The sequence below is a fragment of the Coturnix japonica genome, chromosome Z (assembly GCF_054131305.1).
Source record: "Coturnix japonica strain WE chromosome Z, WE-NBRP24, whole genome shotgun sequence".
Classification (NCBI taxonomy): domain Eukaryota; kingdom Metazoa; phylum Chordata; class Aves; order Galliformes; family Phasianidae; genus Coturnix; species Coturnix japonica.
In genome coordinates, this window is record NC_140702.1 from 58,308,965 (window position 1) to 58,332,040 (window position 23,076).

General features: G+C 46.4%; 2 protein-coding genes across 2 annotated transcripts; both read right to left on the reverse strand.

The window, feature by feature from the left end:
* Positions 1–3,435: 3,435 nt before the first annotated feature.
* LOC146754110 (E3 ubiquitin-protein ligase PHF7-like) lies at positions 3,436–8,749 on the reverse strand. Its single transcript, XM_085528265.1, has 9 exons — positions 6,563–8,749; positions 6,322–6,413; positions 6,135–6,236; positions 5,752–5,876; positions 5,417–5,579; positions 5,219–5,325; positions 4,890–5,003; positions 4,620–4,738; positions 3,436–4,458 (listed from the first exon to the last, which is right to left on the reverse strand). The coding sequence occupies exons 1-9, from the start codon at positions 6,612–6,614 to the stop codon at positions 3,647–3,649; spliced, it is 1,686 nt and encodes a 561-aa protein (XP_085384391.1). The 5' UTR covers positions 6,615–8,749; the 3' UTR covers positions 3,436–3,646.
* A 1,699-nt stretch (positions 8,750–10,448) lies between these two features.
* Positions 10,449–12,061, reverse strand: LOC146754111 (uncharacterized). The gene has a single exon (XM_085528264.1). It carries the CDS (start codon positions 12,059–12,061, stop codon positions 11,141–11,143), a length of 921 nt encoding a protein of 306 aa, XP_085384390.1. The 3' UTR covers positions 10,449–11,140.
* Positions 12,062–23,076: the final 11,015 nt, after the last annotated feature.

The window sequence follows — 23,076 nt, forward strand, 5'->3', positions numbered from 1 at the left end:
GGCTCTGCCCGCACCCCACTATGAGCAGTGAGGGCTGAGCAGTCACAATCCGTCACCCGGTGATGTCACAGCCTGTTGCTTGGGCTCATCACCATGGGCTGTCCGGCCTCACAGCACCCCAGTTTCAAGATGTTCTTTTCTTTTCCTCTTCCTAATTTGCTGTACCTTCCTTTTCATTCCAGTCCAACTTTTGTGCCTTTATGTTTGACACTAATATATAGAACTTTTATTTCCTTTGATTAAATCAACTCCGATTATATATTTCCTCTGTTTCTTCACCAATAAACTGTAGGTTTTTCACTAGTGTGTTACACAGAAATTGGGTTTGGCATTCTCCTTGCTTCAGGAATGTCTGGTCCATCTTTCCCATTCCTCTTCTGTAAGCATGATCCTGATGCTTTTCAGAAATATCTTCCATTCTCAGTCTGGATATATATTTCCTTCCCAGTGTCACAGCCCACCTCTGGGATGGGGGAATTAGTCGAATTCATGAATCCCCTCAGACTGGATTGAGATGGAATAACACGGACCATGCCCAAACATCCACTTTAAAGAGAAATCCTTATAGAAACACAATCCAGTAGGTGTTGGGCCTCTCAGAAGCATATCTATCTAAGCTGTGCAGCTTTATGGGAAATCAAAGTAAACCCTAAGTTACTTAACAGCTTTTGGGAAGCCTTGCCTTAGCACCTTCAGGAGGAAAGAAAGAAAAACAGGTTGTTGAAGTGTGGGGGAGAGAATTCAGCAGTTCTGGATCCAGCATCTGACCTGCCAGTGGGGGTGTCAGGTGCGGAGAGAAGGGGCCTCCCCTAGACTTGTGTGTACCCCTATTTATATGTCCCAGTGCCTGGACTTCTGGAGCCTTCTCTTGCCCCAGTTCCAGGACTGGGACACCTGTCAAGTCAAGTGAAGTGACACCAGGTACTCTCCTGTGGCTTAAGAGTTTCTCAGGGTGTTATATAGACTCACAGTACACTTGGGCTAGTCCCTCACTCTGAGGTGACCAGTTTTCACTGGTGGTCACCTGGGGAAACAAAGTGCCTCCCATCCTATGGAGATCAAGCATAAGGCCACTGTTAGAGATTTGGACATATCCCCAAGACCCGGGAAGATCCATTCCAGAGTCCATAAGGAATCAAAAGATGGAGTTGATAAGCCACTCTCTATCAGACTTAAAAAGCAGTGAAGATCACAGAATCACAGAATCACAGAATTACCCGGGTTGGAAGGGACCTCAAGGATCATGTAGTTCCAACCCCCCTGCCTAGCAGGGCCACCAAACATACACATTTAATAGATCAGTTTGCCCAGGGCCCTGTCCAACCTGGTCTTGAACACCTCCAAGGACGGGGCATCCACAACCTCATTGGGCAGCCTGTTCCAGGACCTAACCACCCTTCTAGTAAAGAACTTTCCCCTAACATCCAACCTAAATCTTCCCTCCTTCAACTTAAAACCGTTTCCCCTAGTCCTGCTATTTTCAGCCCTTTTGAAGAGTTTACTCCCCTCCTGGTAGATGTACCTACGGACAAGAAAATGGAACATTACACTCATTTTTAAGAAGTTAATTAAGAAGGACAGTGACCAAGTCCTGACCCCTGGCAGCATGTTTAGCGTAGAACTATACATTCACAAGGTTGGAAAGGACCTACAATAATCAACCCAGTGATCCAGCTTATCCAGATCCCTCTGAAGGGCCTCCCTACCCTCAGAAAATCAGAACTACCTCACAGCTTGGTGTCATCTGCAAACTTACTGAGAGTACACTCAATCCCCTAATCTAGGTCATCAGTGAAGATATTAAACAAGATGGGCCCCCGTACTGATCCCCGGGGGACACCACTTGTAATGGGTCACCAGCTGGACTTAACTCCATTAACCTCTACACATTGGGCACAGCCCTGTAGCCAGTTCCTTGTCCAAAGAAGGGCAGACCTGTCCAGGCCACGGGCGGCCAGTTTCCCCAGGAGAACACCGTGAGACAGTGTTTCAAAGGCTTTGCTGGAATCTAGGTAGACTACATCAACAGCCTTCCCCTCATCTTCCAGTCTGCTCACCCAGTTGTAGAAGAGTGAGCCATGCATATGACATAGATGACACTGAATAAGAGGTGGACACTGGTTTTGACTGGGACAGAGTTAAACCACATCACTGTAGCTGGTATGGTGCTGTGTTTTGGACATACTAGGAAAACAATGTTCATAACACACCAATGTTTCAATTGTTGCAGAGCAGTGCTTTACAGAGTCAAACGTGTTTCAGCTTCTCAGGCTGCCCAGTAAGCAAGGAGCTGGGGGTCCTTGGAAGAGACAGAATCTGGACAGCTGACCCAGAAAAGCCAACGGGATATTCCATATCCTATGGGCAGCAGTCAGTGGGTGGGGTGCCATACTTTTTTTTTTTTTCCCCCTTTTCCCTGTTCTTTCCTATTATGCTGTTTTTATATTAACCTAAGAATTCTATCTCTTTTTCTTATTTTTCCTCAATTCTTTTTCGTTCCCTTCCCTTCCATTCCCTTTACATCATGGTCCAGATGTAAACACATACTTTAATGGGAAATTGCTGTAGAACAGCCCTTTCACAATTGTATCTGCCTAAGTTGTGTGGTATTTTGGAAATCACAGTAAGCCTTGAGTTTCTTACCTTGTTACCAGCCTCCACCTGGACACAGAACCATTAATCACTACCCTCTGTATGTCTACAGCTTTTCTACCAATTTCTTACCCATCTAGTGGCCCACCTGTAAAATTCACACCCCTCAAATTTAGAGATAAGGATGTGGAGGGAACCATGTCAAAGGCCTTGCTCAAGTCCAGGTATATAACATCAGTCACCTTCCCCTTCTCCACCAGAGTTGTCACTCCATCATAGAAGGCCACCAGGTTGGTTAAGCACGACCTTATTCTGGTGAAGCCGTGCTAGCTGTCTTGGATCACACACTCATTCCTCATATGATCAAGCACGTCATCCATGAGGATCTGTTCAGTGATGTTCCAGGCACAGATGTGAGACTCAGCAGCCTGTAGTTCCCCAGCTCCTCCTTGCTCCCTTTCTTGTTTCTTCCTCCAGTCATCCGGGACTTCACCTGACAGCCACGACTTTTCAAATATGATTTACTGCCCTCCTCAGATAGTTGCCACTGCTTTGTTTTAGGCCCGGCTCCCATCTCACTACTCTTCCCTGATTTTTCCCTTTCCCGGGCTGTGGGTTTGTGGTTCTCCGATCCGAGTTAGTCATGGGAATGGGCTGAACTGGCCTGTAAACTGCTGACACCCCTCTGATGTTCCCCCTTTTTTAAAGGCCGGTGGGCCTGTGGGCTTGCAGCCCCCTGTCATGGACACAGATCTAAAGATAAATCCATCTGGGAAGGTGCTGGGGAGAAGACAGCCCTGTGGTCTCAGCTCCCAACAATGCCCATCATAGGACAAGAAGAGAGGAATGAAGCCAATTTGTGGGGAATATTTTAAAGGTTTATTTTTTTGCCTAATTGGGATAACAATTGTGACAGGGGGATGGGACACGACTGCTTTCACACAGTCTTTGGGACTGGCTGCGTGGACATCTTCTCTAACGACGGTGACTGTGGGGGTGTCTTCTCTGTTGCTGGACCCAGGAGCAGCTTTGTGCCCGGGGCTATCTTCCAGGTTTATTTTCTTCGCCGCTTGGAAGCACAACCATCACGGGAGGATGGGACGCGGCTGCTTCTGCGCCGTCTCTGGGACTGGCTGTGGCGGCGCCTTCTGTGCTGTGGGACGCGGGAGCGGCTCCGTGCCCGGGCTGGTCCCCGCTGCCTGGACCGGCTCCCTCGGCCTCCTCGGGGCCGGCTGCGGGAATCTGAAGCGCGACGCCCCACTGGGGATCGGCTTCGAGTGTGGGCCCGCCCTCGCTGCCTGGATTGTCGCCTGCGTGCTGGCAGCGGGGAAGCCCTTGAGGACCTCGATGGTGCCGGTGTGGCCGAGGTGCGGGCGCTGCTCTGAGCACCTCGGGCTGTCGTACGGCTGCTGCCACGACATCTTCGGGGCTGACTTTGGGGGCCTGAGGCCCGGCCTTGCAACGGGGAGCGGCTTCTTGTGCGGCCGGTCCCACGCTGCCTGGGATGCCTTCTGGGGGCAGCTGCCGGGGTGCTTCTGGAGGACCGTGCTGTCCTCCGTCTGCTGGGGCTCTGGGAACAGGTCTGGGCACCTGCAGCTGCTGCCCGTCTCCTCCCACCACGTCCTTGGCGCTGCTCAGATGTGTCCTGCTCCTCAGAGAAAAGTGCCTGGCTGGCCCTCTGCTCTGGTGCAGGCTCTCTGGGCTGCTCGTTGAGCTCAGGCAGCTCGGAGCTGCAGGATGGGTCTGTTGCTGCCTGGCTGCTGGGTCCAGACCTGATGTTTTCAGGTTCAGAAATGTCGTGGGGTAGCACTGCTACCATGAAGATGGGAGCGCGGGGGGAGTCAAGCTCATTCTCGGAGCTGGAATCTGTAAGGAGAGACAGGAAGGTCAGCAGGATGAACCTGCAGCCCCAGGGCAGGACAGGCTGCCATCCACCATGGGACAGAGACTGTGGCAGGGTCACCCTGAGCACGCACCGCCAGGCCTTGCCTCGACCCAGCCCAGCGGCACAGGGCTCTGCCTCTTACCAGAATCCACGCCAGCGCAGGAGTCGCACTCCCAGTTGTCAGCACTGCTGGACCAGAAGGCGCACCACCAGTGTATGCCTTTTGAGGCACAGGACCTGCAGAGAAACAGCTCCCAGGGCCTGGGGAAGCAAACAGGTCGTGGCTGTGAGGATAAAGTGAACTGTGGCAGGGAGCAGCCGGAGCAGCTCTAGTGTTCAGTCCTTGCTCCACTGGTCTGTGATGAGGCTGAGATCCCATGCAGATCCCCAGAGGACTGCAGAGGTCACTCACCCGTCATATGCTGCCTCATGCCTGCCTCCTGGGTGATAGCAGTCGCTGGCATCGCAGTGCCTGTATCTTTCTCGCAGCGACTGGTAAGCTTCGTCATCCCACCAAGATGGCCGTCTGCCAGAGAAGAGAGGGAATCTGATGAGTCTCCTGTGCCCCAGGTGTGAGGCAGATGCAGGGCATCCCTGCTCATCCACCTCCAGCTCATTCCCAGCTTCTCCCTGAAGCTGACACCCATGCTCGCAGGATGGAAGCAGATCGGGCCTACCAGGGCAGTTCCTGGGCAGGCACAGCAACTGAAAGTCTGCGGAGCTGGGCAGAAGTACACCAACCTGACTGGGATTTGGATCCCCAGCATGGCCATTTTGGAACGGAATCGCGCTTTTGCTCTGCAGACGGGGCAGAAGAAGAGCATGGTACCAGCGTGCATGGCCTGTTTCTGCAGGAGAAGCACAAGCAGCGTGAGCGCGAGCAGGGCTGGGTGCTGCTGGGCACTGGCCATAGCCACTGGGCAAGGGTAGGGCTCTTACCCTGATGCAGCCCCGGTGGAACCAGGCCTGTTTGCACACTGGGCACACCATGGTGTGGTACGATGTTCTCTCTCCCACAGGCTCCAGGCAGATGACACAGACTGTGTTTGGTGATGGAGCTGCCTCGTCTGCCTGCTGAGGGCAGTGCTCCCAGCAGAAGGACCTGGGCAGGAGGAGAGAAGGGATGGGCACGGTGAGAAGTGCTGCGAGGAGGACAGAGAACCAGGAAGGAGAGCCAGGCCTGGGCTCTGTCTCTGACAGGATGCTGAGAGCTGTTTGCGGCGGGTTCCTTCCTGGAAGGGAAAGCAGCTTGGCTGCTGCTGACAGCCTCTTACCTGTGCTCCCCAAAGTACTGGGTGATGCATTCTCCATCCTCGGCGCAGGGCAGATGGAAGCTGCGCTTGCAGCCTGCCTCCGCACAGCTGATGGAAGCTCCCCTTCCACCACAGACAAAGCAGCGCTGAAAAGAGCAGAGCAGCCCCCATCAGCGGTGGGCCCAGGGCCTCTGCGGCCAGCCCCACTTCTCCAGCCAGGGTGCAGGGCGTGGGCACCACTGCCTCACACTCTGCACAGCCAGCTGGCAGACAAGTCTTGTCTGCTCCAGTGGGCATTTGTCCTGGAGCCAGCTAGAAGGGCTGCAGTCGCTTTCTTTGTGTCCAGGGGAAGCCAGTGTGGGCCTCTGCCAGCACCAAGCTCCCCACTGTGTTCAGGTCCTCACCTTCTTGTCAGCCTGCTGGATTGTGCGCTGGACGGCATCAAGGGGGAAGCCAGAAATTCCCCCCACTGGGCGTCTCCTTTCCAAAAGGTTGTTGGCAAAGAACTATGGGAGAGAAAAGGGGGATCTCATGAGGCCAGAAAGGAAAGGAGCATCCCTGGCAGGAGCCCTAGCTCTTGAGGAAACTCACCAAGCAGAAGTGGTGGGCACAGAGCCCACCATTGACAAATGTCTGCCCGCAGATATCCGGGTCGACCTGTGCCTGGCGGCACAGCATGCACACTGCAGAGGAAGGAGAGAGCAACCGTGAGCAGTGGTGAGCACCTGGCAGGGCTTGGTGTCCCTGGAAGACATCCCCAGGGCCTGCTCCGTGCCAGCTCAGTCAGACCCCCAGCAGTGGGAAGCCATGCACAGGGATATGGTGCTCTCACCTGGATCCCCAGAGTTGGGGGCCTTCTTATTCCCTTTGGACATGTTTGGCATTGACAGTGAGAAACAAGAGAATCAGTGCTCTCTCCACACCTCACCAAGCCGCACTGAGCACGGGCTCAGCCCAGTAGCCTTAGCTCTGCTCCCAGCCCCGCGTGTCACAATGGCCGCTCCCTGCCACCACTGTGACATCACGGTTACCATGGTGTATGGGCTGATTTGGCCAAGTTCCATGACTAATGGCAGAGATCAGCACCTCCGTGTAGGGGGATCAGGGAAAAAGGGTAGAGAGATGGGACCCCTCAAAAATAACAGTGGAAACGATCCGAGGAGAAACAACTCTACCATGCAGTATAATACAGTACAAGTCGAACTGCAGCTAATAAATGCTCTCAGATATAGTAAGAGTGTCCAAAATTGAAGGCCTTCCTCTAGCGCTGAGACGTGCATCTGGGTTGAGCAGCAGGGAGGAGAGCCTGGTTGCGTGACCTTGCCAGGGGCTTTATCTCCTCTCTGAACACAAAGTCCTTTGGGGTGTGCAGTTCTTCTCTTCTGGGACAGGTACCTAGAACAGGAGATTGAACTCTTTAACTCTCAGTGCACCACATGATGTTACGGTGTGGAATACTGAGAACCCAAAGTCATAAAACCATGACACATGGTCACCACCTCAGAGCGCTGAGGGTGCAGCACTCACGTGGGAGGGATGGTGGCTTATGTGGGCAGTGAAGACTGCGGGGCCCAATGCTTCCAGGAGCAGGAAGGATGGCCTCCCTCAGGCCTTTCCCATCACACCCATAGTGGGATGTCCCAGCAGAGAGAGTCTAGTGTATGTCTGTGCGTCTACAGCCCAGCTGGCATTTCAAGTGCATGTGCTGACCAACCCGCTATGGCCTGAATGTGACAGGACAAGGGTGAGAACAGTTTAGATTGGAGAAATGAGGAGGTCAGGGGAACTGCCAGAAGGAATTCCTCACTCAGAGCGCGGTGAGGCTCTGGCACAGCTGCCAAAGAAACTGGGTGACCATACCTGGAAGCTCAGTGCTAACCTGACCTGCTGGGTGGCAGCACTCCTGTGGCAGGCACTTGGGGATGGGTGGGTTTTATGATCCTGTTGGGGTACGAAGTTGTCTTCGTAAGGATTTATGAGTGCATACAGTAGTTCTGAGTAGATAGAGTGTTCTAGAATAGCTGAGTTATGGCCCATACTTTAAGAGTTAGCGGGTGGGGAGTTCAGGTAGGTTGTGTGTATAGGTCCTCTTGCATGCATCGGGTTTTGCGTAGCGGGTGTACGTGTCTGCGTGGGAATTAGGATGGTACATAAGGAGTGTGACACAGCAGTAAATGGAGAGAAGACCTCATGGCATCCATGGCTGTGTCTCGCACCACCAGATGGTCGAGGTCTTGGCATAAATTGGGTTAATTGGCAGTTATGTCATGATCCTTTCTTATCCAAGTGTTCACACATCGAAGCTTCAACCATTATATATTTCTCCAAGGCAAAGTGGCATAGCCAGGGCATGATTCCATTCAAGTCCACATCTAAAATGCATCAGGAAAACTTCTGAGGTTTGCTTTCTTTGACCTACAAGCAATGGTCACCATGCCACACACAGGATAGGAGCTGTCCCTTGTCCAGGGCTGTAGTCCTGGTATCACACTGGAACATTCCTGCTCATCCAGCCTAACCCAGTTCCATCTTCTCCATGAAAGTGAGGCCAACGCTGATGGGAGATCCCCCACGTTTAGGGAACCTCCCTTTGTGGAGATGTTCAAGGCCTTGCACCTGCTTGGAGATGATGTCCAGAATAAGTAGTTCCAACACTTTCTCGGGGGTGGATGTGAGTCCTTCCTCCTGGAATTTTTGTAGATTGGAATGACTTTGGCTATCCTCCAGTCTTCAGGCACCTCTCCTGTTCTCCATGACATGATGATAGACAGCTGGGCTGGAAGCGCACACTGCTGGCTCATGTCCATCTTCTCTTCTTCCATGACCCCCAAGTCCTTCACTGAAGGGCTGCTCTCAAGATCCTCCGCCAGCCTACTGCCCCCCCGTCACAGATATAGATCAATCTAGATAGTTCCGTGACAGAAAGGCACACCAGTTTGCAGCATCATGACATCCATTCATATTCAGGTTTTCAAAGGGATAAACAACTAGCAAGGAATAACTACCTCCCAGGACAGTCAGCATCTTCTATTTGTGCAAATGACTCTACAGAACTGTATTTTGCACTTACACAGAATTTTCTCAAAATTTCCTTAAACTGAATACCCTTCTGACCAAACACTTAGAAGATCAGTGTCCACGGTTTTTAGAATGTCCCGCTAGCAATTCAAGGGCACTTAGAGTTACAGCCACTTCTGCAGGGCCAAAAGAAAATTGTACTTCCTCTTGTGAAACATTTACACCTCTAATATATAATGGTTCACATTCAATCTGTTGAGAACAATAATGATTTCTTTCCTATGAAAAGTCCATTTGGAGGAGAATCTATTCCAACTGCAGCTCAAGGATTCTCAAAGCACAACAGGGACTACCACAGACTTCTGCCCTGTTTGCTCCCATATATCTCACGAGGAAATGTAGTGAAATTTCAAGATATGCAAAGGCAGTTCCAGACACAAGGTATGCTCTCACCACATATAACTCTAGCACCCTTTCAGCATGGAAGTTACTTTTGTGTAGCAAAAGGGAAGATCTATACAATTTCTTGTAACCTTCCATGTTCTCATGTCAGTGGTTATCAAATCAAGAGAGTTTTATGCTCAGTTAGCAGTTATTTAGCCCAAAGAAAATTATTCTCTAATGGGCTTAGGTTAAGAGCATATCTCAGCTAAGAGGTCAGAATAGTACTTTTTATATACGAGGCTTCATATAATCTGATATGCCCAACAATTTTGGAGCATTTATTTCTCAACTCCTCCATTCCTTTTCTTTGTGAAGGTCTTAAAGCTTTTGCCAACCTCCCTTGTATTCATTTATTTTATAGTTATTTAAAGGCATTTTAGATTAACAGGGTTCCAGTTCAGCTTAATCTTACACACATGAAAGAATATAAGGACTTTCTTGCAAACCTAATGCAATAAATAGTTAAATGGAAGAAAAAATATATACCCAATACCACGTACACTGCAATGAACTCAATAAAAAATAAATAATAATAATAATAATTTAAAAAAAACATCAAAAAACTTCTGTAAGTTCAGCAAAGAACAACTGTCAGAATAATATAAGTCATGGCATCCTGAATGGCCATGGAAATGATGTGTGGTAGTAACCTGTGAGACTTTACATTGCTCATGACAGCATTCTTTCCTAAGGTCCTTTGAGCAAGACAAATACTGAATATCCCAGTTAAAACACTATTGTGGCAGAGGACAAGTGGCTGATATGTGCCTTATTTTGAAAGAAAGTGTGTTGTGGGAAAACAGACATTTAATCTTCATTCTTCCTTGCTTAAGCATCTGCCTTTAAAAAACAAATGGAGAAAAAAATAAACCAAGAGGATGAGAAAGAAGGGAACAAGCCCGATGATAAGTAAGTAAAAGAGTGCATTTCAAAAATCACCAAGGTTGGAAAAGACCTACAAGATCATCCAGTTCACCTGTTACCAATAGCTCCCATCTAGCCCAACTCCTTTGCTATGAACAGGCACATGTACAGATGGATCAGGATGCTCAGATCCTGTTGCAGCCTGACCTTCACTGTCTCCAGGAATAGGCCATCCACAGTGTCTCTAGACAACCTGTTCTTTATTGTAAAAAGCCTTTTTCTTCCTTATATCCAACCTAAATCTCCCCTTTTTAAGTCTGAAACTCTTTCCCTTTGTCCTATCACAAAAGACTCTGCTAGAGAGTCCATTACCTTCTTTCTTACAGCCCCCATTGGATACTGAAAGGCCACTCTCAGGTCACCTTGGAGCCTTCTCTTCTCCAGGCTGAACAGCCCCAGCTCTCTCAGCCTGTCCTCACAGGGGAGGTGTTCCACTCCTTGGATCGTTTCTGTGTCCCTCCTCTGGATGTGCTCCAAGAGGCCCACATCTCTCTTGTACTAAGGACTCCATATCTGGGTACAGCACTCCAGGCGAGGTCTCATCAGTGCATCTCTCTCTCTTATTTTACTTGATTTATTAGCCTCAGTTTCAGTTAGATTGTATTATACTTTTTTATCTTGCATTCCGATATCACAAGTAGTAAACTAAATTTTCCTCCTTAGATCATTTCCACTGCTCTGTTTGTTTCCTTGAGCCCAGCTCCCATCTCTCTACCATTTTCCCTTTTTATTTCCCCTTCCCATTTGGGGGCCCATGTGCCCACTGCCCCCCTGTCACGGAGAGAGATCGATCTGGAGAACTCCGTGACACTGTCACCAGTGAGAACAGTCTGGCAGCTTTTGCCGCAATCCCTTTTCAGGTATTTTAGGAGAGCAATAGGGGTGCTGAGGTATCACTGACACTTGAGTGGCACCGTGTTGGGCGTGTGCGTGAAGGGCGAACGGTCTGGGAAGTTGGAGCCAGGGAACGACACGTGCTTGTGTGTTTTTGTCTTTTATTCTACTAAAAGCTGTGACAGCCCGGCTAGTGGCGCCGGGGGCGCCGCCTCTTGCGGGGCGGAGGAGCGCGCTGGGCGCTGCCGGCCCTCCTCTTGGTGGGGCGCCGGGATCCTGTGCCGAGGGCCCCGCTGGACGTGCCGGGGAGCTCCTCCGCGTCGGGACCCCCGGAGCTGCCGGAGGGCGCGGCGCTGGGGGCGGCGGGATCCTGCGGGGAGGAGACGGGACCGGACGGGGCAGCGGGGCCGTCCTCGTGCTCCGGGGCAGCGCCGGGGTCTTCGGAGCCGTTCTCCTGCTCCTGGGCAGCGCCGGGGTCTTCGAGGCCCAGCATCCTCCAGGCCTCCTGGCCGCAGCGGCTCTCGATGGTTCTGACGAGGCCGTCGATGAGCGGTGCGGTGATGGGTCCCAGGGCGTGCTCTATGCACTGCACCAGGGTGTCCCTGTCCGGCCCCACCTGGCACAGGAACGCCAGGATCACGCTCCTCAGCCAGTTGATCTTCCACCAGCGCAGCTCCCCGTTGCGACGGAGCTCCTGCTCAATCCAGGGCAGCACCGGGTCGAGGATGTCTCGTCTGACCCTGAACAGCGCAGCCCAGACCTCTGGAGGGAGGCCGCCCACTCTCTCCGGCTCCGCGGCCATGGGCTCAGGGGACGCTGGTGCAGAGGGCGGAGCAGATGCCGCAGCGCCGCTGGGGCCGGTGCTGGTGCTGAAGCCGACGGGCACCGGCACTGCGGGCGGGGACACGATGCAGTCCACGAACTGCTTGTCTCCCCGCACGCAGACCCGGATGGTCCGCATGGCCGTCCTGCACAGCGGGCAGCTGTCCCTCACAGTCGCCCACCGCTGGATGCAGCCCAGGCAGAATGTGTGATTACATGGGATCACACGGGCCATGTCCTGTCGCACATCGCGACAGATGGAACATGTCCACGCCTCTTCTGCAGACATGTTCCCCTCACTGCAGCTGTCCGGGAGAACTGAGGATGACGAGCTGTTCTCCTTCACCAGAGCTGCAGCGGTGGTGTCTCACTGCAAGAGGAAGAGAGGCCACAGTCACTGGCTGTCCCAGGCTGTGAAAGTCCTCAGCAGGAAGCCCTGCCAAGCCCAGGACTGCCCTGAGGGACCCACATGTCCCCGCACCACTCACCTCCGCTGCTGCGGGTGCACTCAGTAGAGTCCCAGCTGCCTGCACTGGGCAGGGCCGGGGAAACAGAAGCGATGCTGTGGGTCAGGCACTGAGATGCTGCGAGCAGCCCCAGGCACGACCCAGCACAGCACAGCCAAAACCTTGCTCGAAGAACCTCCAAGCCTCGCAGAGCTGCTCAGCAGGGTCCAGGAACGAGCCAGACTGAGCCAGGCTCTGCCCGCACCCCACTATGAGCAGTGAGGGCTGAGCAGTCACAATCCGTCACCCGGTGATGTCACAGCCTGTTGCTTGGGCTCATCACCATGGGCTGTCCGGCCTCACAGCTCCCCAGTTTCAAGATGTTCTTTTCTTTTCCTCTTCCTAATTTGCTGTACCTTCCTTTTCATTCCAGTCCACCTTTTATGCCTTACATTTGACACTAATACATAGAACTTTTATTTTCTTAGATTAAACCAACTCCGATTGTTTCCTCTGTTTCTTCGCCAATAAACTGTAGGTTTTTCACTAGTGTGTTACACACACTAGTGTGTACACACATGCTATTACCATTCTCCCCAGTATGTTTATATATTGATACTTCGTTACTCAAAATGTTTGCTAACATATACAATAAGGCGAGTACTCAATTTAACAATGCTTTCTCATGTTCTATTTATCTGCTTCAAAGAAACTGTTTTTGATTCAGGGGACACTGCTTCTCACCTTCCAGGAAAAACTAATTTTCATTTAATCATTAAAATTTGCATGTAAAGTACATACTGCAATTAGAGTGCCCAATATTGCTAAAGAGAAAAGACTTTGGGGACAGGAGTTTTGTAATACTTCAAAGCAGGTGGAAATAAATGTCTTAATCTTGATTTCCTTGGGGTAAAGATTTGGGGAGAGGGGAAGAAAGGAGGAGCAGGACAGGGTGGCCACTCTGCTTCCAATAAAGTGTGTTTCAAGGGGCAGATGCCATACACAAGTAACTCTCACTGTAACATTTTATATATTGTAAAATCAATAATGGGCTTGCCCGCACATTAGCTGCCATCCAAGGAGTAGCAAACCCTTCATCCTTTGCTGGCAATGGAATTTTAACTTCACTGCAAATAGTGGAAAAGGCTAGGACATCAAATGTTTTGCTTTTGCTTGGTTGTATAAAATCAAATTTGAGAAAAACTGAAAGGATATTTTATTCATTTTATTTCATCTTCATTCTATATTTGATTTCAGCCGAACTGGAATTGTTTCACTTTGAAAAGGGCACAATATTTCCTTTGGGTTGACTTATCTATTGCATTGCCTTTCAGGTGGCTATATGCTCTCACAGTATGAAGTGCTCCAAATGCTCAGCATCTTACAATGAAAAACAATTACACTGGAACATTCTGAACAAGAGTTCCTAGACAGGAAAGGCGCATTCAAGCAGAATCTCATGATATACTGAAGAAGGAAGACATTTTCTCGACTAGTTACTATCCACAGCAGGAGCACCTCAGTTTGCACAAGAGATTTAAATCTGTCTGAACCTATTACAGTTAGAATAGTTCAGTTGGAAGGGAGTTACAAAGATTATCTGGTTTGACTGCCTGACAGCTACAGGGCTAGCCAAAAATTACAGCATGTTACTGAGGGCATTATCCTAATTGCCTCTTGAACACTGACAGACATCAACCCAAAAGTGTGTTCCAGTATTTGACCACTCTGACAGTAAAGAAATTTTTCTTAATGTCTGGTCTGATCTAGTTAGGAGTAAAACAAATGGTAAGCAAAGCAGTGGAAAATACATTATAAATGTGTCTCCGTCTCATGGAGATCACAGCATGCAAACTATTTGTTGAGGAATATTCAATACAGCTTGCTACTTGCTTTTGTATCAGAAAAGGTTCAGGTTCAATATTAGGAAAACATTCTTCACCAGATGGTGGTCAGGCAATAGAACAGCTTCCCTGGGGCATTGAGATGTCAAAGTTCAAGAAGTATCTGGATAATGCTCTCAGACATAGGGTTGGAATTTTGGGTGGTCCTGTGTAGAGCCAGGACTCAGTGAAAGGAGTTTATAAGCTCTTTGACCACTTATTGCGTGGTCTGGTAGTAATAGAACAAAGGGCAGTGGTTTTAAAATTAAAGAGAGATATATGTTAGATGTTAGGAAGAAATTCTTCACTCAGAGAGTGGTGAAGCACTGGCACAGGCTGCTCAGAGAAGCTGGATGTGCCCCATCCCTGGAGGCATTCATGGATGGAGCCCTGGACAACCTGAGCTGGTGGGCTGGAGTTGAGTGGGATTTAAGTCCCATTCCAACCCATGCCATTCTATGATTCTATGATCCTTATGGATCTCTTCCAACTCAGGATATTCTATGATTCTATGGTCCCATGATTTTAAGATCACATCTTCAACTACAGTAAATTTAAATTACTGCACATTACAATTTTAAACCTACAACTTTTGGGGAATTCAAGTGTGGAACAGTTGGCAGTAGCTTGCCAGGAAGCTCAGAAAAAGAGGAAAAGATATTGCTGCAGTTGATAGTGCTTGGGAATATTCTCAGGTGCTAGGATGGGATCATCTGCACTGTAAAGAGGATCCCAATCACTTGTGTCCCCTCCGGGCAGCAAGCAAGTAGTCCAGGTGGTGGTACTTCAGAAAATACCCTGGCAAGGAGAGAATAAAATCAGCCAACTCTTCTGCTGTGTCATCCAGTGTTATTTCTTGCTGTGCTTGTCTTTGAATGAATCACAAATCACTTTATGGGTAATCGCTTTGTGAGTTTCATCCTAGAAGTGGTCAGCTCATCAGTCTCACTTCTTGAGAATGCACAGCCTCTGTCTGGACGCACTGATTTCTTTCCTTTCTTTGCTAAGTGTCCATAGAGCAACTAATCCACCTGGAGATATGGACAGATTAATATCATCCCACACGTCTGACCTCACTGAAACCTCACTGTAACACTCACTTCAGAATGTTAATAGAAAAGAGAAAAGGAAAGTAGTACAGAAGTGTTCATTTATAAGAGGGAAGAAAGTGTGCAGTGGTTGTTGCTCAGGACTTCTGCCAGCATTGCAGTGCTCAGCACTCTAAAAATACTTCATATAGAACTGATTGAAGACCTGTATAAGTTAGTGGGAAATTTCTATTTTGAAAGACATTCAGTTTGAGGTAGTAGGTGGGAATTACTGAATAACTGGACATGATGAGAGAGGAAGAAAGATCATGAATGAAGAGTGACAGAGCAGCAGATCAGAAGGAGCAGAGCGGGGAAGCCCAGCAAAGCTTGTTCACTGTACTTCAGCACAGGAGGTCTTAATTTGGCCTGGGTCATTGACTGCTTTCTTCCCCAAAAATTCAAATGAAATTCTGCAAGGTTGTGGTTCATCTCTATGTAACCCTATTTAACCACAACAAGCTGTGCAGGTGACCTGGACCCCATGAAGGTGGGGAAAGCAAAACTCCAGGCAGACAGGTTTTCTTCCTGCCTCTGTGCTGTCTGTTATGAGAAGATGCTGTTTATTGGGAGATGCCCTATGCTCAGTCTGGCTATATGTGAGCCCTTCAGCTGACTATCTCTGTGCAACAGCAGATCTTGTTTACAGGATTTTAAGGGTCTGATTTTGCTGCATGAGAGGTATGACCTTTAAGCCACAGATGGCTGAATGAAATGACTTCCCTGCAGATTACTCCTGCAGGGATGTCTTCCTGCTTATCTCGTTTCCTTGAGTTTTACTTTAGATAGAATAAAACAGCGTTGTTCAGGAAACGTTTTGTGCTCTGTGCTCTGAAAGCCGATGATGTTTTTTAATGGATTCAGTCTTCCTTCATAGCAGGGTCAGTAGTAAAAAATTCACCCATATCATGAATTATATGTAAGCCTTTAGTTTATACCTGTTTGTTTAGAGCAGGATGTTGAATAGAGAATTGCAAATTTGTCCAGCCTGAGGAAGGTGGGTTTATAACTATTAGGATGGTAGTCCATAGAGTCTGCTTCCTCTTGCACAAGGGGAAATGGCTGTCTCATTTTAGGGAAAAGAATGCAAGGATTTAGTAATTTTGTGCCATGTCTTAAGGCAGGCTGACTGTGATGTTTTCATTTCACAGGGAGATAGTAGCTGCCTTCATATCTTGACTGAAAATATTAAGGCTTCTTCTGGTTAAAGTAGTATCTACATCTTTAATGAGACTGTGACTCAAAGAGCAGGTGATGGCTATTTCGTTTTGCGTATAGAACTATAATGCTTCTCAATTATCAAAGACATAAATTACTATTATTTCCTTACCCAATCAAACATCTTCCCTAAATAAGTGAAAGAAAAATTGTGGGTTGTCTAGTGAATTTTCCCCTTGGAAAAACTGCCTATTCTTAATAAGCAAGTTCGGTGAAAGTTCAGAAGTTTATCAGCATGAAGACTGAATTCTGATCATTTATCTGCCAGCTTCTTAGCTCATATTCTGATACTTCAAACTAAGATATTTTTGTACTGCTTTCATGTAAAAGTAATCAAGCACTGCTTAGCACAGGCTTATCACAGTACCTAATGTTGATAATCAATCTACAGTTTTAATATTAGAGGCCTCCTTTGTAGGACAGTTTCTCAATCATTAGTGCAAACCGATGCTGATTGTTGTGTCTAGATCAGGTTTTGCAGGTAAATCAGATACTTTCACACTTGCTAGGCTCAGTGCCCCTCACAGGATAACACAAGGGATATGAGATGAAGTCTCAGTATCTTTTACAGCCTGTTCTGGAAAAGCAAGGTGCCACAGAGGAGGAAAAAACAAAATGCTTATCTTTATGAAAAAGGGTTAAAAAAAAAAAGAGTAGTACAGTCTTATTGCCCTCCTAGCTTATTTGAACTTCCTTGAAAATGTTGGAAGAATAAATATCATAAATACTTTATGAACATATAGAAGAAATAATGAATTTAAATGGAAATAAAACTTGATTTGGCAAGAATTGACAGTGCCCGTCAATCTAACACTAATTGATAATTATCAGTCATCAAAAAGAGAAACAAGAATAATTCAATATTTTGATTTTTAGGGAGATTTTCGTGTTACTTCACATAACTTTTTCCTAGGCCAATTAAGATGGAAAATGAGATGACCTGGATGGAGCAGTACCTAAGCTGGGAAATAATATTATCCAGGTAACAAGAAACAGACAGGATCTAGTATTCAAACAAGTTGTAGAGGATGAGATTGTGCGGGAGTTTGTCCTTGCCCTGTTCTAGTCAAAATTTTCAATATCAAGCTATATGTGGAAAAGTAATGTACTTACAAATTTTCAAAAGGTCAGTCATTGAGAATAACTACAGATAATTGGAAAATTGTCCTGACAGTAAGAAAAGATGCCCTGAAAAGTAGCGTATCAACAGTATAAAACACAAGGTACTATTCTTAGGAAAGCTTCATCAAATAAACATAGACTAGATAACAGCTGGCAAAATACTGGTTCTTCGCATCTGGGGACTGGTGTGAGTCATGAGCTGAGGAAGAGGAAATAATTGCAAAGCCAGCAAAAGCTATGGTAGTATAAACAGAGATGTAGGATGTGCAAGCAATTGTTCCATTCACTTTGGCCCCTATGAACCTGAACTGCCTGGACATGTCTGTGTCCCTTGTTGGGTAAGGTCTTTTGGAAAGCATGTGAGTCATTCAGTGGTAGAAAGTCCAGAGATCACCAAAATTGACCAGGAGTCTAGAAAGTAAGTGTACAAACCATAAGGGTTATTTTAGCCTAAGATACTGTGGGAGGAAACAATCTGCATCTCTATGAGGAGTCTTTCTTAGCTCTCTCAAGATACTCTCTCACATTTTGTCTGAAACCAACACCCTTTCTCAGGACAGATGCCTTGGAGATAACTCAGCAGACTCACGCTGATGTAGACATGGGGTAAGTGAAAGCAATGTGACTTATTTACATTTCTTTCTCTGACTCATAAGTCAAGAGAAAAGATATAAATGTACTTGTGGTGCATAGCTCCCCCAGACTGATGTTACTTTTTATATTGTCACTCAACTGTGGAACAGTCTTCAGTGTGATCATTATGAACAAAGAAGAATTGCTTTTTTATTTTTATATATTTTTTTTTTATTTTAATTTAATATAGATTTCTGAGCTTGACATATGGTAACTTGTTTCACCTTTCAGTCTAGTACTAGAAAGCTGAACTAAAAAGGCATGGTTCTCTGGTCTAGAACTGCTGAATAGTGCAAGGAATACTGCCATTTAGTGTGGAAAAAAGTCCATTCATTTTTATCATATGTAGTAAGAGGGAACAATATTATGTACTAAGTTCATTGCCTCTTACCTCATACTTATTAAATGACATCTGTAAATACTAAACATGCCTGTGACTTAGTTTTGGTATCTCAAATTACGCATTTCTAGAGTATGGGGAATACCTGACCAGGGATGAACTTTACTGGTGCATCATTTCTTTCCAGATCACATAGTTCTTGGATCTTTCCCAAAACATATGCAGGGACTGTCCAATGTTTCTGTGGACAGACTTTTTCCCTGGTCAGATCAACTTTTGTTTTGGATATTCCTTAACCCTTCTTACTTATTGCCCTTAAAGAAATGGTTTAAACATGTTATCATTAATGCCTCAAGAAAAATAATGAATGTTTCTAGGAAAATCCAGTGTATTCTAGTGGAATCAGCCCGTGTTGAACAAGCCCATTTAATCTGGATTCCTTAATCATTTCTGCTCACTATTATTCAAGTTTTTCATGAAATGCCAAAACAAACTTGAGAGCAATCCTTCTCTGTGTCCCTTATGAATTTGTCATTGTTTTCAGAAAACACTATCCTGTTTTCACAGAAGACAGTGAAAAACTCCCTTTGGCTTTATTACCAGCAGAAAATTACCCAAAGTGGGCTATTTTGCCAATTGGAAATTATTTATTCCTTGAAGGGCTTAGAGTTAGTGAGTACATTCAAGAAAGTCCTGACAACATTCAGCTTCCAGCAAGTCGAGAGCCCTCAGTAAATTGCAGGACTGGATTACAATTAACAAAAGGAAGTAACTTCAACTGAAGTGTAAAGCACAAAATAACTTTACTTGTATCCATATTTAACTATCATAGTGTATAACCTGAACACCAAGTGTTAATTATACCATTTCAGTTGTAAAACATCTTCCATCGTTTAGACACAGTCTTACACTCAGAAATGTTTGCCACTTTCTGTTCATGCTCATAAGGTTGTGACTAAGATAAATAGGTTTCAGAGATACACTAGAGTGGGAGTATGTGGGAGGAATTTCATAATACTAGCTCATTTTTTAGCAGACAGATAGAATTTTAAAAGCTTGTAGAATTTTATGCTTCCTTCCTTTAGAAGGGAATGTGACAAAGATTCCTATGGAATACATATTTTTACAGAATAGCAAAACTTAATTTTGTATGAAATGGAAGATAGAACGAAAAGCTACTGAATAATACCTAATGGAAACAACTTTAAATCCTGACATGTAGAAGCATGGCAAAAGGATATAAATGTCCAAAACTTGGCCCAGTTTCTCTCTGAGCAAGTGTCAGGACTCCCATTATGTGTTAAAGTGAACATGATGAAGCAAATCTGAAAACCTTTTTTTGGCTTGTCTTAAATCCTCACTCCGATGCATCTCCTCTGGGCTATGCTCTGGACTTCCTATACCCCTCCCAGCACTGCCATTCCTACCAACTTCTGACAGGTTGCTCCAGGGACACATGGCTAAGCTACTTCAACAATATATTTTTTAAACAAAGGTAAAAATTATATTTGGAAGCCAAACATAGGACCTAACAGAGTGAGATTTCTTCAGGAGTGAGAGTGGAGAGCAACAGTGAGAATGGGCCAAGGGGAAATGGCATGTCAAGCTGATGAATCTAGGTCTTATCTCCAAGACTTATGTAGTAACAGAAGTATAATTATGCCATCTCCAAGCAACTGGAAGTGAAGAAGGTCATCAGGAATAGTCAGCATAGAGTCACCAAGGGAAAATCATGTTCAACCAACTTCTGTGCTTTCAGTGAGCCTTAATATAGGGGGAAAGGAGAAGAGCTGAGAAGTGTTAGGCTGAGGAAGGCTGTGGATGTTATCAACAGCCAGGAAAATCAAAAGATGAAAAGGGTATTAACAGAAGGAATTGAGATTTTACGTGTCACCAAATTGTTTATTTCATCTCATCTTCCCCTCTCCTGCATCGTGTTGTGAAAAAGTGAAGCTGTATTTGTGTCATCTCTTTGCAGAAGAGTGATTATTACAGTCACAAGATTTTGCCTTTACTGGTGAATGAACTCAGAAAGAAAAGTGTGTGCTAGGTCAAATACCTATTTGAATCAGAAAAATAACAGAAAGTGATCCATATGTATTTATTTACTTATTTCTGCATGAGGTAAGTTTTGCAAGGACAAAATCTTTTCTAACCCTTTAAATTGTAAGAAGTGGCTTCCGTAGATATCCTCAGGAATTCTACAGGAATCCCATGGGAATCCAGTGTTTGACATAGACTCAAAATCAGTACTTTTTCTGTGACATGCTGGTCCTTTACATATCATCTTGATGTGCACTATATGTAACATATTCATCATTATTTTTCATCTAACCCTGCTCTCTGCTCCCATGTGTTTGAGTAGTTTTCACAGGAACACAGAATCCCAGAACAGCTGAGGCTGACAGGGAACTCTGGGTCCACCTGTCCCAACCCCTGCTCCAGCAGTGACACCCAGAGCAGGATGCGCAGGCCCATGACTGGGTGGCTTTTGGAGATCTTCAAGGAAAAGATTCCACAGCCTCTCTGGGTAGAGAGGTGTCAGTTCTCTTTCACCTGCATAGCACAGAAGTGCTCCTGATGTTCAGAGGGAACCTTCTGTAAGTTTGTGCTCATTCCCTCTTGTCCTGGCACTGGGCACCACTGACAGAGCCTGACTCTGTCCTCTCTGCACACTCCTGTCAGATATTTATAGACATCAGTGAGATCCTTTCTGAGTTTCCTCCAGGTTGTGGGAAGCAAGTGATTGTTTCTGGTTTCCAGGTTGAGCAGGCATCAGCCTTCAGGGCGGGAATATGGGTGACACAGTGCATGGTCCACTGCATGGGACCCCAACTCTGAACACAAGGATCATGGAGAAAGATCTAGTGGCATCTTCTGTCTGATATCTCCTGGCAGCAGATGCCAAGGTGACCTTCACATGAGTCTTGTAAGCAAGGTCATAACATTGGTTTATATGCCCAGTTAATAGACTTAACAAGGAAATAATGTTTTGCCATAACTTACTAGCTACACACCATTGCCAAGTCCTATTCATCAGCTACAGCTACAAGTTTCTCCATGCAATATGGAGATGTCCCCAAGCTGCACCTACTGAAACATCCAATGCTATCAAACTCAGCCATGCTGTTTCTGCTTTCAGCCTTCTGTGCCTTTAACTGAGATGCTTACATTCACTGCAAGATCACTAAGCAAGAATATCTGTCAAGAAATAATGAGTATTTTCCAAGCAACCATCTTAATCACCTCATTTCAGTTCACTTGTATATTTACAGCAACGTGACAGCATGATGTGCGTTGATTGGTATTCATGCAGAGGTTGCACAAGCCATGGTATGAATGGAAAAATGCTGAGCACAACAATGAACTTGGCTGATGTGCAGGAGGGTGGCCACTTCTCCTGAGCATTAGCTCCTTTGGAAAGAAATCTGTTTACTTCCATGAACTTTTCTAATACGAACTTGTAAAAAATGAAGGATAATTAGTGGAGTCGCTTTCAGCCTCTAAACAAATTTTTATGTTTTGAGAAAGATGACAACAAGAAGATTCTGGATGATTTATAGAATGGAAATTCTGCTCCCAGTTAGCTGTCCTGTGTAGGATGCCCAGAGTCTGGGGGAATCGAAAAGCTATGCGCATTTCCCAGGATTCAGGGCTGTGAGTGCTGGCATTATTTGCATAGAACCTGCCGCAGTGGGTGAAACTCTATTTAGTATTCCCAGAAAGGGATTGAGAAAGGGAGAGAGAAATGTTCTGTGTTGTGTCTGGCTGGGGATGCCTGAGAAATGGTGCAGCAAAGGTAGGACAGAATGCTGTAACTCTGGGAGCAGCAGCATAATTCAAAGGGCTGCCAGGAAACAGGTTTCCTCTCTGGAGGGGTTTTATTGATGTGCACTGTCTTTGTTTTGTTAATTAGATAAACACTGCATCCTAATGCTCATAGGTGGTGGTCACTCACTGCAATGTAAGGGCTGAGAAGTCAGAAAAGAGACAGAATAAAGAAAATCCACAGCAGGGTGTTTGCCATTCTCCAACCCCTCTGTTTTTAATTCTCCTTCACCAAAGTGTTTTAATCCTCGTGTTTAGATTTTCCATCACACATTCATTTCAGATGCAGGCTCAGTGTTTTGAAGGGCACTTTGTAAGGGTTTTACCCAGATTCAGATCATTTGCAATCCAGGGGGATTGGAAAGCATGCATTCTTTGCAAGGAAAGTAGAAAACATATCTGAACACAAATCAAAAGAATGATTACTGCGTGCACACTGTACCTATTACTGAATCCCCAAGGCTCTTTCTGTTTGTTTAGGTGCTTTTTCTTCTGCCGCCTCTTGTTGGACTGGATGTAAACTCAGCAATGAATAAGAGTGGTTAAAATGGATAGCATAAAAAATGTAACATTATTGAAAGATCCCATGTTTCAAACTTAGATTTAAGTGAAAATACCAAAGGAGCACCTTGCAGTGGTCTCACATAGATCTTTTCTTAGCACATCAGAGATTTGCCTATATATCTATCATAGGGTGCTCTTCTGGTCTCATTCCAACCCGAAGCAAGCTTGGATTCACTGTGTAA

Coding starts and splice junctions, on each gene's coding strand:
- LOC146754111 (XM_085528264.1), bottom strand. CDS start 12,061: ATGTCTGCAGAAGAGGCGTGGACATGTTCCATCTGTCGCGATGTGCGA.
- LOC146754110 (XM_085528265.1), bottom strand. CDS start 6,614: ATGCCAAACATGTCCAAAGGGAATAAGAAGGCCCCCAACTCTGGGGAT. Junction 6,237..6,321: donor GTGCCCACCACTTCTGCTTG/GTGAGTTTCCTC, acceptor TCTCTCCCATAG/TTCTTTGCCAACAACCTTTT. Junction 4,459..4,619: donor CTGCGCTGGCGTGGATTCTG/GTAAGAGGCAGA, acceptor CTCTCCTTACAG/ATTCCAGCTCCGAGAATGAG.